The sequence below is a fragment of the Conger conger genome, chromosome 13 (assembly GCF_963514075.1).
Source record: "Conger conger chromosome 13, fConCon1.1, whole genome shotgun sequence".
Taxonomy (NCBI): domain Eukaryota; kingdom Metazoa; phylum Chordata; class Actinopteri; order Anguilliformes; family Congridae; genus Conger; species Conger conger.
Window position 1 is genome coordinate 11,921,513 of NC_083772.1, and position 15,772 is coordinate 11,937,284.

General features: G+C 40.2%; 3 protein-coding genes across 3 annotated transcripts; all 3 read right to left on the minus strand.

Annotated features, from left to right (window-relative positions):
- Positions 1-627: 627 nt before the first annotated feature.
- LOC133107319 (odorant receptor 131-2-like) lies at positions 628-1,566 on the minus strand. The gene has a single exon (XM_061216309.1). It carries the CDS (start codon positions 1,564-1,566, stop codon positions 628-630), a length of 939 nt encoding a protein of 312 aa, XP_061072293.1.
- A 2,576-nt stretch (positions 1,567-4,142) lies between these two features.
- On the minus strand, positions 4,143-5,081 carry LOC133107320 (odorant receptor 131-2-like). Its single transcript, XM_061216310.1, has one exon. It carries the CDS (start codon positions 5,079-5,081, stop codon positions 4,143-4,145), a length of 939 nt encoding a protein of 312 aa, XP_061072294.1.
- Positions 5,082-14,044: 8,963 nt separating this feature from the next.
- LOC133107321 (odorant receptor 131-2-like) lies at positions 14,045-14,983 on the minus strand. Its single transcript, XM_061216311.1, has one exon. It carries the CDS (start codon positions 14,981-14,983, stop codon positions 14,045-14,047), a length of 939 nt encoding a protein of 312 aa, XP_061072295.1.
- Between the last annotated feature and the right edge of the window lie 789 nt (positions 14,984-15,772).

A 15,772-nucleotide genomic window follows, 5' to 3' on the forward strand; every position in this document is an offset into this window, starting at 1 on the left:
ATAAGCATGAAAATATTTTACTTTGCTGTTATAAGCAGGTGGCACTATTTCTTCATCTTCATTTGCAATTGATCATCTTGTTTTAAAAGCCATTTGTTATTGGAATGCAAATATGCTGTACACCTAGCCATGAGACATGAGACAAATGTGCTGGTTTGTGATATCTTGCTGGTGAGGAAGCAGAAAATGTACATGCTAAACTTTATTATTGAAAGCTACAATTCCTGGAATGACGACGAAGATATATGTTTTAATGAAAAGAAAAATGTTGAGTAATGTGTATTTCATTACTTTTTCTCTGAAAAACATTTTTTATTTTAAGGCATTAAAATGACTTGTTATCAAGCTTGGGACACGAGCATGCAGCTTGCATTGTCTAAACATTGAAAACGGTGCTCTATTTTACTTGAAAGATGGATGTTAGAAGTTACAGATTTGCTGAACTGTAATTTTAAAATGTTAGGGGGCACAGTATCCAGGCTAATTTTTGTTGAAGTTAAATTTATAAATTATAAAAAAACCTTATGAAAGCTTATCAAATCTTTTTGAGTTTGGGTCAAGATAAAAATGTACACAGTACACAAAGTATTTTTTCTCTGTATTTCGCTTTACAGTCATCCTCAGCTGCTATATTTCTCTAGAGAGGGGCTTGCTCTTGCAGCTCATGTAATATTTCAGGGCAAGATTAAACTTTTTATCTCTGAGGCCATAGATAAGTGGACTCAGGGCCCTTGAGAAAATGGTAAAAAAAATGAAATTGAAGAATCTAATTGGGAAGTACAAGTGTTTGCTTTGCTTTGTAGCAACATCCAATATAAAGGGGGACCACAAGTCAGCCGTGCACAGAAAGAGCTGTACAGCATGGAGCAGGAGTGTGTGTCGCCCTTTTGATGCAGACTGCTTATTTTCTCCGGAGGCAGCTTGAGCTGCCAGCATGATCTTGGTGTAGCAGAACACTATTATCAACAGAATAATGCAGAAGTCCATCTGTTTAGAAATGAAATGCATGAGTTGGTGCCACTCAGTCACCAGTATGATCTGGTAGTCGCATGAGGTGGGCGTGGCAAAGTAGCCTGGTGGGGCTGTGACAATGACAATGGCAAGATCTACGATGAGCTTGACAGAGCTGAATGCCCAGATGATAATGATGGCAGCTATGGCCCTGCCGGTTGTGGAAATGATGGCATGTCTAAGCGGCATGCAGATGGCCACATATCGCTCCAGGCACATAGCGGTGATGGTGTAAGGTGTGTTTTTCGCACTGAACCCCATAAGAAAACAGAGCGCGATACAGTGGCCCACAGGAAGTAATATATAAAAGCAGTTAAATAGAACCACCAGCTCTGTGAGCAGCAGAAGTGTAGAGTCCATTAACAGAGTGTGAGCAAACAGGATGTAACGTGTGTCGCTACGAAAAGCCTGCGTACAGAAAAAGGTGGAGAGCATGAAGATGTCAGTATAGATGAAGAACCACACAAGCACCTGCACTAAGGCTGTCTTCAACCTCAGACTCTTGGCGTCACGTTCAGTCATAACCAGCTCCTCACTGCTGCTGTTATAATCCATGGCAGGTACACCTGCAGGCTACAGGAGAAAATTGGAAAATGAGCAGATATTCATTGTGACTAATGGAGTATTTCTCTCACTTAAAATAGCTCTTTAATACTGCTGTTCATGCTCTGTTTTCACTGAATAAAATAGTGAGTGAATAAAAGATACTTAAAGGGAAGACATGTATGTATGAATTACAGACAGAATATATGTATTACATTTTATTAGTTAATGATACATATCAATGGCTATTAAATGCATTACTTCGGAATTAATTGGAACTGTCTTAGCAGTGCATGATTTTTAAAGAACACATTTATTGTTAATGTGCAAAATGCATTGTAAAATAAAGATACAGTGAGGCAGTTATGAACAGCTATTATGTTGATCTAGTTTCGCATTACCTTGAAGAATTCTTGATGTCAGATGCTCAGCAAAATGACAAATGAGTCTACAGCTTTTTGTTATATATATACACATATATAGAGGCGGGCCGGATTTTTTTATTTCAGAAGGAACTCTTGAATATTACTGCATTGTTTACAAAAGTCAGTCAACAGGGCCAATTGAGGATATTTGTGGGGCCCAATGGGACACAATCAAGAAGCCATCATATTCATCATATTCCTGAAACGTTGGTGGCCCAGAATTAAATTACAGTGGGGTATGAAAATGTGGGCACCACACCGGAAGGGATGAGACCGTGCCCAAAAGGATGGAGGAGGGAAGGTCATCGTAAACGTATATAGAAGAATGTATCAAAGTGCATTGTTGGGTTGGACATCACGTGGACATTATGTGATTGGATTGTATCTGATGGAATAAAAGCCTATTTTTCTTTCAACACGTTGCTGCAAGACTCCTGATTATAAGAATTGAACTTTATTATTTGAATTTGGGCTAACACTTTGTCGAAACCACAACATATACTGTAGCACACTTCCACTGTACACATGTTTGTGCCATGCTGGGAGGGAGTTATTGGCAGAAAGCTCCAGAGCCCCAACCTTCCCCCCACACCCCCCACTGCAGTGAAAACACTGTGACATAAACTATTAACAGACAACTCCTGAAAAATGTACTTAATTGCAGCGTCATGTTTGTTCCTATGCTGTTGTCTGTTTAAGGTTTCTCTGAGAAGTTGTGTAACAGTACATTATACTGGGTCAAGTTTCATTGCGGAGGGAGAAAGGGGTTTTTGGCAATGTCAAATTTAACTTTTATGGCTTGCTGACATAATCCCAACAGTATCTCCATTTGTTTAAATCCAAAGTATGGGCTAGTACATATTCCTTGTAGGTTTGATTCATGTAATCACTTTTGTTACTGAGGGTGGATTTCAAACAATAATATCCAGGTGTTTACTATTGTTCCAGATTTTTTCCACTATTACCTGTTTCTTGCTTCACTGTTCTGTCAAACTAGATGGAACAGTGATAAGGGCATACAACTACACTTAAATTGCTATATACAAATCGCTTTTGAGCTCAGACCTCCAATAGAAGCAGAAAACAAAAATATGCAATATTTTCAGTTGCACTACAGATCGGTTGAACCAAACTACTCCATAAATGACATATTTTGCACAACAGAAACAATGTTAGCATCATATTTATTAATGGAAACATGCTGGCAAAATGGTAACATCATTGCAATCTTGTATGGTCACAACATGCCTGTGTGCGCTTTATTATTGCACTGAAATGACTTGTTATTTATAAAAAAAACTAAATGTTGTGATCATTTCATCAATTAATTGGACAAAAGGGTACACACAAAACAAAAATAGACAAGATATTCAAATCCAGGCAATCTCCTCAGATGAGTATGTTAAGACACCCAGCTCTCATGTATTACAGTTTTTTGTTAAAATGAGATATAAGCTTGAAAATATTTTACTTTGCTGTTATCAGTAGGTGGCACTATTTCTTCATCTTCATTTGCAATTGATCATCTTGTTTTAAAAGCCATTTGTTACTGGAATGCAAATATGCTGTACACCTAGCCATGAGACATGAGACAAATATGCTGGTTTGTGATATCGTGCTGGTGAGGAAGCAGAAAATGTACATGCTAAATTTTATTATTGAAAGCTACAATTCCTGAAATTACTACGATGATATATATTTTAATGAAAATAAAAAAGTTGAGTAATGTGTATTTCATTACTCTTTCTCTGAAAAACATTTTTTTTATTTTAAGGCATTAACATGACTAGATATCAAGCTTGGGACACGAGCTTGCAGCTTGCATTGTCTAAACATTGAAAACGGTGCTCTTTTTAACTTGAAAGATGGACGTTAGAAGTTACAGATTTGCTGAACTGTAATTTTAAAATATTAGGGGGCACAGTACAGTATACAGGCTAATTTTTGTTTAAGTTAAATTGAAAAATTATAAAATGATAGGAAGTAGAATATACAAAAGCTATACCACACACCAATTCAGGGTCACATTTTTCTTAATTTCACCTCTTCAATAAAACCTCATGAGAGCTTATCAAATCTTTTTGAGTTTGGGTCAAGATAAAAATGTACAGAGTATACAAAGTATTTTTTCTCTGTCTTTCGCTTTACAGTCATCCTCAGCTGCTATATTTCTCTAGAGAGGGGCTTGCTCTTGCAGCTCATGTAATATTTCAGGGCAAGATTAAACCTTTTATCTCTGAGGCCATAGATAAGTGGACTCAGGGCCCTTGAGAAAATGGTAAAAAAAATGAAATTGAAGTATCTAATTGGTAAGTACAAGTGTTTGCTTTGCTTTGTAGCAGCATCCAATATAAAGGGGCACCACAAGTCAGCCGTGCACAGAAAGAGTTGTACAGCATGGAGCAGGAGTGTGCGTCGTCCCTTTGATGCAGACTGTTTATTTTCTCCGGAGGCAGCTTGAGCTGCTAGCATGAGCTTGGTGTAGCAGAACACTATTATCAACACAATAATGCAGAACTCCATCTGAATAGAAATGAAATGCATGAGTTGGTGCCACTCAGTCACCAGTATGATCTGGTAGACACATGAGGTGGGCATCGCAAAGTAGCCTGGTGGGGCCGTTACATTGACAATTACAAGATCTATGATGACCTTGACAGAGCTGAATGCCCAGATGATAATTATGGCAGCTATGGCCCTGCCGGTTGTGGAAATGCTGGCATGTCTAAGCGGCATGCAGATGGCCACATATCGCTCCAGGCACATAGCGGTGATGGTGTAGGGTGTGTTTTTAATGCTGAACCCCATAAGAAAACAGAGCACGATACAGTGGCCCACAGGAAGTAGTACATAAAAGACGTTAAATAGAATCACCAGCCCTGTGAGGAACAGGAGTATAGAGTCAATCAACAGGGTGTTAGCAAACAGGATGTAACGTGTGTCGCTGCGAAAAGCCTGCCTACAGAAGAAGGTAGAGAGCATGAAGATGTCAGTATAGAAGAAGAACCACACAAACACCTGCAATATGGCTGTCTTCAACCTCAGACTCTTGGCGTCACGTTCAATCATAACCAGCTCCTCACTGCTGCTGTTATAATCCATGGCAGGTACACCTGCAGGCTACAGGAGAAAATTGGAAAATATGCAGATATTCATTGTGACTAATGGAGTATTTCTCACACTTAAAATAGCTCTTTAATACTGCTGTTCGTGCTCTGTTTTCACTGAATAAAATAGTGAGTGAATAAAAGATACTTAAAGGGAAGACATGTATGTATGAATTACAGACAGAATATATGTATTACATTTTATTACCACTTCAGAGATAATGCAGTGAAAATCCTTGCTGCACCGGTTTAAATAATCAGATTTGACAGTCATACCTGTATTCACTACCCAATGGTCTCAATCAACTCATATAACAGACTTTATCTGTAAATAACATAATTTACACCAACTCTCTTATTAAAAGTGTCATATCACAAAAATACCAACAAAATAGTTAATGATACATATCAATGGCTATTAAATGCATTACTTCCAAATTAATTGGAACTGTCTTAGCAGTGCATGATTTTTAAAGAGCACATTTATTGTTAATGTGCAAAATGCATTCTAAAATAAATATACAGTTAGGCAGTTATGAACAGCTATTATGTTGATCTAGTTTCATAGTACCTTGAAGAATTCTTGATGTCAGATGCTCAGCAAAATGACAAATGAGTCTACAGCTTTTTGTTATATATATACACATATATAGAGGCGGGCCAGATTTTTTTATTTCAGAAGGACCTGTTGAATATTGCTGCATTGTTTACAAAAGTCAGTCAACAGGGCCAATTGAGGATATTTGTGGGGCCCAATGGGACACAATCAAGAAGCCATCATATTCATCATATTCCTGAAATGTTGGTGGCCCAGAATTAAATGACAGTGGGGTGTGAAAATGTGGACACCCCTGGTTTAAATGTCTGTTACAATGAATCGGTATGTGATCAAAAGCAATCCTGAACTCTAAAAGGTACAGTTAAACATTTCTGCTAATTGCTTTTTAATTACATTTTTTACTGTTTATAAATGATAAAAAAGGAAAAGGACCCTGTGCAAAAACTTATATGAGTCAGGTGAATATAATTCCAGGCCTTTTATTCTGAAGTAACTCCATGCCTTCTAAAGTATCCAACTGCAGTAGCTGTTCTGGCCTGGTGTTAACAACCATGGGTTCCTCTTAACAGTTGTCCAAGGATTTCAGAATGAAGATGGTGCATTTCAACCAAGAAGCTATATTTTACAGTAGGTATGAGGTGCTTCTCCTTGTATTCATGAAATTTTTCGGCCAAACATGTTGATGTTGATGTTCAATTTTGGCCATACACACCAGGTGCCATTTCATATTTGTTTGTTTTTTTAATCAAATGCTTTCTCATGTGGACTAAAGATTTTTGAGAAATGTATGCCCTGTAGTTCAAAAAGAAAGTATTCTAATATAGCATGTTTAATATATCACATATGAGTTTTGAGTCATTAATTTCCAACCGCCACATTGGAAGTGTGTGACTTGGAAAACATGATGTGGTGAAAATATTTGTAAGAAATATTATTATCTGGGTTCAAATTCCACTGCTCCACGTAATACCTCTGCATTGATTTTTCTTCTTCTTCTTCCCACTGCTGCTACAGTTGTTTATAACAGTATATTTAATGTCATTATTAATAACTTCCTTGACACAGTGGAACTTCCTATCCTAGGGAAGACACCCCTCAAAAGTGTATCAAGGCTTTAACGGTTGGAGACTATGGGTGAAACTACAATTTTAGCCTTTCACTCAAATTTTAGTGAACTGATTTAATAGGTAGTTTACGCTATTAATATTGAATGTGTAGGATAGGTGGTGGATCATGTTCCTGTCCAACATCAATTTGTCATTATATACAGTTTCAACCAGATGTTTAAATACATGGATGTACACTCACCGAGCACTTCATTGGGAACATTTTTACTTTATTCCACTTACTTATTCATGCGGTTATGCGATTATCTAAACAGCCAGTGTGTGGCAGCAGTGCAATGCATCAGTCATGTAGATACGGGTCAGGAGCTTCAGTTAATGTTCACATCAACCATCAGACAATGTATTAATATTGTATTTATTGATACATTCTTTTTATCTGAGCACCACCCATTTGTATTTGTTTTCATTCTGAAATTGCATTGGAGAGCAGACAAGTATTTCTTTCAGAATGAATTACATTGTAGGCCTTCACATGGTTGTTTGTGGCCCAACTCTTTAAGCAACAATTCCAAGCAGCATACACGCAAACCGCCACATGATTAAACACAACAGAGGAGATTACTATATATAGAATATTCTCCCTAGTTATCCTATGTATCAGTATTAATCCATAACAAGACTCATGAAATGTATTGACATACAGTACTGTGCAAAAGGTTTAGGCAGGCGTGATGCTGTAAATGCTGTAAAATAAGAATGCTTTCAAAAATAGAAATGTTAAGTGTTTATTTTTAGCAATTAACAAAATGCATGAATAGAAGAAGTGAATGAACAGAAAATAAATCTAAATCAAATCAATATTTGGTGTGACCACCCCTTGCCTTCAAAACAGCAACAATTCTTCTCGGTATACTTGCACACAGTTCATGAAGGAACTTGGCATTCCAAAAATCTTGGAGAACTAGCCACAGTTCAGTGGATTTAGGCAGCCTCAAATGCTTCTGTCTCTCCATGTACTCCCAGACAGACTCGATCATGTTGAGATCAGGGCTCTGTGGGGGCCATACATCACTTCCAGGACTCCTTGTTCTTCTTTACATTGAAGATAGTTCTTAATGACATTGGCATGTTTGGGGTCATTGTCCTGCTGCAGAATAAATTTGGGGCCAATCAGATGGCTCCCTGATGGTATTGCATGATGGATAATATCTACCTGTACTTGTCAGCATTGAGGAGACCATCAATTCTGACCAAATCCCCAACTCCATTTGCAGAAATGCAGCCCCAAACTTGCAAGGAACCTCCACCATGCTTCACTGTTGCATGCAGACACTCATTCTTGTACCGCCATCCAGCCCTTTGGCAAACAAACTGCCTTCTGCTACAGCCAAATATTTCAAATTTTGACTAATCAGTCCAGAGAGCCTGCTGCCATTTTTCTGCACCCCAGTTCCTGTGTTTTCGTGCATAGTTGTGTTGCTTGGCCTTGTTTCCACATTGAGACCTGATGCAGAGCAACAATGACGATACAGCTAAATCTAGAATAAATTATTTCCCTGAGATATTCTTCTTTTTATTTATTTATCAAAATTACATCATCCTCTGTTCATATGAACATTTATGCTGTAATAGATTTTTGTTTGCTTTAAAGTTTTATATTTTCATTCAGTCATCAATTAAAATGAATTGCAGCTTTTTGTGGGTTCAAGGCTGTGGAGTGACTCAGGCAAACCAGAGGTCCAGCCTCTTAAAATAAACCACAAGCGAAATATATTTCCTTTAACCATTTAAAATAATTATTCCATAAAAATACCAGGTACTGGCTGCGGCTTTTTAGCCACAATTCTTCCATGAAGACCACTTCTGACCAGACTTCTCCACACAGTAGATGGGTGTACCTGGGTTCCACTGCTTTGCCAATTCTGAGCTGATGGGACTGCTGGACATCTTCCGATTGTGAAGGGAAGTAAGCATGATGTGTCTTTCATCCGCTGCACGAAGTTTCCTTGGTCGACCGCTGCATCTACGGTCCTCAACGTTGCCCATTTCTTTGTGCTTCTTCAACAGAGCAGGAACAGCACATCTGGAAAGCCCTGTCTGCCTTGAAATGTCTGCCTGGGAGAGACCTGATGCAATATAACTACCTTGTGTCTTGTTGCTGTGTTCAGTCTTGCCATGGTCTATGACTTCTGACATTAAACTGTCTTCAGCAACCTCACCTTGGAAGCAGAGTTTGGCTGTTCCTCACCCAGTTTTAACCCTCCTACACAGCTGTTTCTGTTTCAGGTAATGATTGTGTTTCAACCTACATATTAAATTGATGATCATCAGCTCCTGTTTGGCATAATTGGTTAATCACACACTTGACTATATGCCTACAAAATCCCTGACTTTGTGAAAGTGTACCTTGAAAAATTGATGCTGGTTTGAAGGCAGTGTGGTCACACCAAATATTGATTTCATTCAGATTTTTCTTCTGTTCACTTTGCATTTTGTTAATTGATATAAATAAACGAATAATCTCATCCTCATGGAGATCTAGTGTCCTCATCCCTCTCCTTCTCCTCTTTTGAATTTCATGCGGTTTCTGTTACTTTGCCGTGCAAACTGTTTATTATTGTTGTTTATCGCCTCCCGGGTCCTCTGGGGAACTTCTTGGATGAGATGGACATCCTCCTCAGCTCCTCACCAGTCAATGACACCCCCCTGATCCTCCTGGGGGACTTCAACCTCAACTCAGAGTCCACCCAGTCTACCTTTCTCTCCCTCATCTCTTCTTTTGACCTTACCCTCACTCTTTCCCCTCCCACCCACAAAGCAGGCAACCTTCTTGACCTCATCTTCACAAGGAGCTGCACAACAACCAACCTCTCTGTAACGCCACTCCATATATCTGACCACCCCTTCATCTCTTTCTCTCTTCCACTCTCCTCTAACACCCATCCATCTCTCCCACTATCCACTGTCACCTGTCGACGGAACCTACGCCACCTGTCTTCCTCCATCCTCTCATCTATAATCCTCTCCTTTCTACCATCCGCGGAGTCTTTCTCTCAACTGTCTCCCGATGATGCGGCTACAACTCTCATGACCACCAAACTAGCTCGGGCCTCCCCCCCCCAGTCCTTGGCTTTCTGATGCTCTACGAGCTGTCTGAACCGAACTGCGGGCAGCGGAGAGAAAATGGAAAAGGTCCTGTCTCCCCAGTGATATGGCTTCCTTCCGTGCCCTCTTATCATCTTTCCATGTCTCTCTAGCTAAATCTTCCTTCTTTCACTCGAAAATTAACGCGGCCGCCTCTAATCTCCGCAAACTGTTTTCAACTTTCTCCTCTCTTCTGGCCCCCCCTCCCCCCCCACCCCCCTCATCACTCACACCTGATGACTTTGTCTCCTTCTTTGAAAAGAAGGTCGATGCGATTCGCAATTCCTTCTCCCAACCCTCCACCCCTGCTGACCCTCCTACCCTCCCCAACTCCCTAACCTCCTTTTCTCCCCTCTCTTGACCCCGACACACTGAAACTCCTTATATCCCACCGCCCGACCACCTGTCCTCTTGACCCCATCCCCTCTCCCCTCCTACAATCTATATCTGATGACATTCTCCCTTTTCTCTCCTCTCTAATCAACACCTCCCTCTCTTCCGGCACCATGCCCTCTTCACTGAAGAGGGCCAGAGTCACTCCCCTGCTCAAAAAACCTACTCTTGACCCCTCTGCCCTGAACAACTACCGGCCTGTCTCTCTTCTTCCCTTTCTCGCTAAAACTCCCAACTGTCCACTTATCTTCTCCAGAACAATCTCCATGACCCCAACCAGTCTGGCTTCAAGAGTGGCCACTCCACTGAAACCGCCCTGCTCGCGGTCACTGAGGTACTCCACTCTGCTAAAGCCAAATCCCTCTCCTCTGTCCTCATCTTCCTCGACCTGTCGGCCGCCTTCGATACAGTCAACCATGAGATTCTGCTCTCATCGCTGTCTGGGATGGGTGTCACAGGGTCTGCACTCGCTTGGTTTTCCTCCTACCTCTTTGGTCACTCCTACCAGGTGACTTGGAGGGGCTCAGTCTCCGACCCTCACCCCCTACGAACTGGAGTCCCGCAGGGTTCAGTTCTTGGGCCTCTCCTCTTCTCGCTATACACCATGTCTCTTGGTTCTGTTATCTCTTCCCATGGCTTTTCTTATCATTCTTACACTGATGACACCCAACTCTTTATTTCCTTCCCCCCTGACACCCAAGTCACCACACGGATCTCTGCCTGCTTGGCTGATATCTATGCGTGGATGCACCACCTGAAGCTCAACCTTGCCAAAACCGAGCTTCTCTACATCCCTGCTAAGTCCTCTCCGTCAATCGACCTCTCATTGACTGTTGAGGACTTTGTAGTTTCCTCCTCTTGGGGTGACTCTTGATGACTGCCTCACCCTGGCTCCACAAGTATCCTCCACTGCCAGAACCTGCAGGTTCTTTCTGTATAATATACGCCATATCCGTCATCTCCTGACTGAGAAAGCCACCCAGCTCCTAGTCCAGGCGCTCGTCATTTCCCGCCTGGATTACTGCAACTCCCTCCTAGCCGGTCTTCCAGCGTGTACCATCAAGCCCCTCCAGCTGGTCTAGAATGCTGCAGCCCGCCTGATCACCAGTCAGCCCAGGTCGGCTCATGTTTACCCTGCTTCTCATTGGCCTCCACTGGCTTCCTATTGCCGCACGCATCCGTTTCAAGGCCCTAGTGTTGGCATTTCAGGCTGCTAAGGGGACTGCCCCACCTTACATACAATCCTTGATCACTCCCTACTCCCCAGCTAGACCACTCCGGTCTGCCAGCTCTGGTCGCCTTATGGTTCCCTCTCTAGGTGCACCTGGCGGTCGAGCTGCACGTTCACGCCTGTTTTCTGTTCTGGTTCCTCAGTGGTGGAATGACTTGCCTACCACTGTCAGAACAGCAGAATCCCTCCCCCTATTTCGACGCAGACTCAAAACCCACCTTTTCAAACTCTACCTTAGTCCTCCCTCCTGATTTCCCCTGCCCCTCCTTTCTGATATCCCTATCCTTGACAACTATGTTTAGAACAGCATTTCATGTGTATTTTGCTAGTTCTGGATGTGATGCTTTGACTTATGGTAGAACCTATGCACTTGTAAGTCGCTTTGGATTAAAAGCGTGTGCCAAATGACTAAAATGTAAATGTGAAATGATTAACATTTCTATTTTTGAAAGCATTCTTACTTTACAGCATTTTTTCACACCTGCCTAAAACTTTTGCACAGTACTCTATATCAGTAATAACCATTGATATGACTACGTATTTCTTTGTCCAGAGTATTGTATTTTAATATTCAAAAGCACAGAATTTTTTTTTTTTTCACTGTATTCTATTTTTTAAAAATATATATCTTCACTGAGAGCACTGTGCCCATCAATATTTCCTTAGAACAAAGTATTAGGGGGAGTGGTTAAATCAATCACAACAGCGGGGTGGTGACCAAAGGCCAATTAGAAGCAAGTAAACAACTGTGGCACACCCGGAGGGGATGAGGCCGTGCCCAGAAGGATGGAGGAGTGAAGGTCATCGTAAACATATATAGAAGAATGTATCAAAGTGCATTGTTGGGTTGGACATCACATGGACATCACAGCTTTTGTGATTGGATTGTATCTGATGGAATAAAAGCCTAAAGACTCCTGATTATAAGAATTGGACTTTATTATTTGAATTTGGGCTAACACTTTGTCGACTCTGGAAACCACAACATATACTGTAGCACACTTCCACTGAACACATGCTTGTGTCATGCTGGGAGGGAGTTATTGGCAGAAAGCTCCAGAGAGCCCCAACCTTCCCCCCACACCCCCCACTGCAGTGAAAACACAGTGACATAAAATATTAACGGACAACTCCTGAGAAATGTACTTAATTACAGTGTCATGTTTGTTCTTATGCTGTTGTCTGTTTAAGGTTTCTCTGAGAAGTTGTGTAACAGTACATTATACTGGGTCAAGTTTCATTGCGGAGCTCCCTGTTTTTGGCAATGTCAAATTTAACTTTTATGGCTTGCTGACATAATCCCAACAGTATTTCTATCTGTTTAAATCAAAGTATGGGCTTGTACATATTCGTTGTAGGTTTGATTCATGTAATCACTTTTGTTAATGAGGGTGGATTTCAAACAATAATATCCAGGTGTTTACAATTGTTCCAGATTTTTTCCACTATTACCTGTTTCTTGCTTCACTGTTCTGTCAAACTAGATGGAACAGTGATAAGAGCATAAAACTATACTTAAATTGCTATATACAAATCGCTTTTGAGCTCAGACCTCCAATAGAAGCAGAAAACAAAAATATGCAATATTTTCAGTTGCACTACAGATCGGTTGAACCAAACTACTCCATAAATGACATATTTTGCACAACAGAAACAATGTTAGCATCATATTTATTAATGGAAACATGCTGGCAAAATGGTAACATCATTGCAATCTTGAATGGTCACAACATACCTGTGTGCACTCTATTATTGCACTGAAATGACTTGTTATTTATAAAAAATACTAAATGTTGTGATCATTTCATCAATTAATTGGACAAAAGGGTACACACAAAACAAAAATAGACAAGATATTCAAATTCAGGCAACCTCCTCAGATGAGTATGTTAAGACACCCAGTTCTCACGTATTACAGTTTTTTGTTAAAATGAGATATAAGCATGAAAATATTTTACTTTGCTGTTAGAAGCAGGTGGCACTATTTCTTCATCTTCATTTGCAATTGATCATCTTGTTTTAAAAGCCATTTGTTATTGGAATGCAAATATGCTGTACACCTAGCCATGAGACATGAGACAAATGTGCTGGTTTGTGATATCTTGCTGGTGAGGAAGCAGAAAATGTACATGCTAAACTTTATTATTGAAAGCTACAATTCCTGGAATGACGACGAAGATATATGTTTTAATGAAAAGAAAAATGTTGAGTAATGTGTATTTCATTACTTTTTCTCTGAAAAACATTTTTTATTTTAAGGCATTAAAATGACTTGTTATCAAGCTTGGGACACGAGCATGCAGCTTGCATTGTCTAAACATTGAAAACGGTGCTCTATTTTACTTGAAAGATGGATGTTAGAAGTTACAGATTTGCTGAACTGTAATTTTAAAATGTTAGGGGGCACAGTATCCAGGCTAATTTTTGTTGAAGTTAAATTTATAAATTATAAAAAAACCTTATGAAAGCTTATCAAATCTTTTTGAGTTTGGGTCAAGATAAAAATGTACACAGTACACAAAGTATTTTTTCTCTGTATTTCGCTTTACAGTCATCCTCAGCTGCTATATTTCTCTAGAGAGGGGCTTGCTCTTGCAGCTCATGTAATATTTCAGGGCAAGATTAAACCTTTTATCTCTGAGGCCATAGATAAGTGGACTCAGGGCCCTTGAGAAAATGGTAAAAAAAATGAAATTGAAGAATCTAATTGGGAAGTACAAGTGTTTGCTTTGCTTTGTAGCAACATCCAATATAAAGGGGGACCACAAGTCAGCCGTGCACAGAAAGAGCTGTACAGCATGGAGCAGGAGTGTGTGTCGCCCTTTTGATGCAGACTGCTTATTTTCTCCGGAGGCAGCTTGAGCTGCCAGCATGATCTTGGTGTAGCAGAACACTATTATCAACAGAATAATGCAGAAGTCCATCTGTTTAGAAATGAAATACATGAGTTGGTGCCACTCAGTCACCAGTATGATCTGGTAGTCGCATGAGGTGGGCGTGGCAAAGTAGCCTGGTGGGGCTGTGACAATGACAATGGCAAGATCTACGATGAGCTTGACAGAGCTGAATGCCCAGATGATAATGATGGCAGCTATGGCCCTGCCGGTTGTGGAAATGCTGGCATGTCTAAGCGGCATGCAGATGGCCACATATCGCTCCAGGCACATAGCGGTGATGGTGTAAGGTGTGTTTTTCGCACTGAACCCCATAAGAAAACAGAGCGCGATACAGTGGCCCACAGGAAGTAATATATAAAAGCAGTTAAATAGAACCACCAGCTCTGTGAGCAGCAGAAGTGTAGAGTCCATTAACAGAGTGTGAGCAAACAGGATGTAACGTGTGTCGCTACGAAAAGCCTGCGTACAGAAAAAGGTGGAGAGCATGAAGATGTCAGTATAGATGAAGAACCACACAAGCACCTGCACTAAGGCTGTCTTCAACCTCAGAATCATGGGGTCATGAGAAGTCATAACCAGCTCCTCACTGCTGCTGTTATAATCCATGGCAGGTACACCTGCAGGCTACAGGAGAAAATTGGAAAATGAGCAGATATTCATTGTGACTAATGGAGTATTTCTCTCACTTAAAATAGCTCTTTAATACTGCTGTTCATGCTCTGTTTTCACTGAATAAAATAGTGAGTGAATAAAAGATACTTAAAGGGAAGACATATATGTATGAATTACAGACAGAATATATGTATTACATTTTATTTCCACTTCAGAGATAATGCAGTGAAAATCCTTGCTGCACCGGTTTAAATAATCAGATTTCACAGTCATACCTGTATTCACTACCCAATGGTCTCAATCAGCTCATATAACAGACTTTATCTGTAAATAACATAATTTACACCAACTCTCTTATTAAAAGTGTCATATCACAAAAATACCAACAAAATAGTTAATGATACATATCAATGGCTATTAAATGCATTACTTCGGAATTAATTGGAACTGTCTTAGCAGTGCATGATTTTTAAAGAACACATTTATTGTTAATGTGCAAAATGCATTCTAAAATAAATATACAGTGAGGCAGTTATGAACAGCTATTATGTTGATCTAGTTTCGCATTACCTTGAAGAATTCTTGATGTCAGATGCTCAGCAAAATGACAAATGAGTCTACAGCTTTTTGTTATATATATACACATATATAGAGGCGGGCCGGATTTTTTTATTTCAGAAGGAACTCTTGAATATTACTGCATTGTTTACAAAAGTCAGTCAACAGGGCCAATTGAGGATATTTGTGGGGCCCAATGGGACACAATCAAGAAGCCATCATATT

What these genes read in the sequence shown, in the direction of transcription:
- LOC133107319 (XM_061216309.1), bottom strand. Translation starts at nt 1,566, where the DNA reads ATGGATTATAACAGCAGCAGTGAGGAGCTGGTTATGACTGAACGTGAC.
- LOC133107320 (XM_061216310.1), bottom strand. Translation starts at nt 5,081, where the DNA reads ATGGATTATAACAGCAGCAGTGAGGAGCTGGTTATGATTGAACGTGAC.
- LOC133107321 (XM_061216311.1), bottom strand. Translation starts at nt 14,983, where the DNA reads ATGGATTATAACAGCAGCAGTGAGGAGCTGGTTATGACTTCTCATGAC.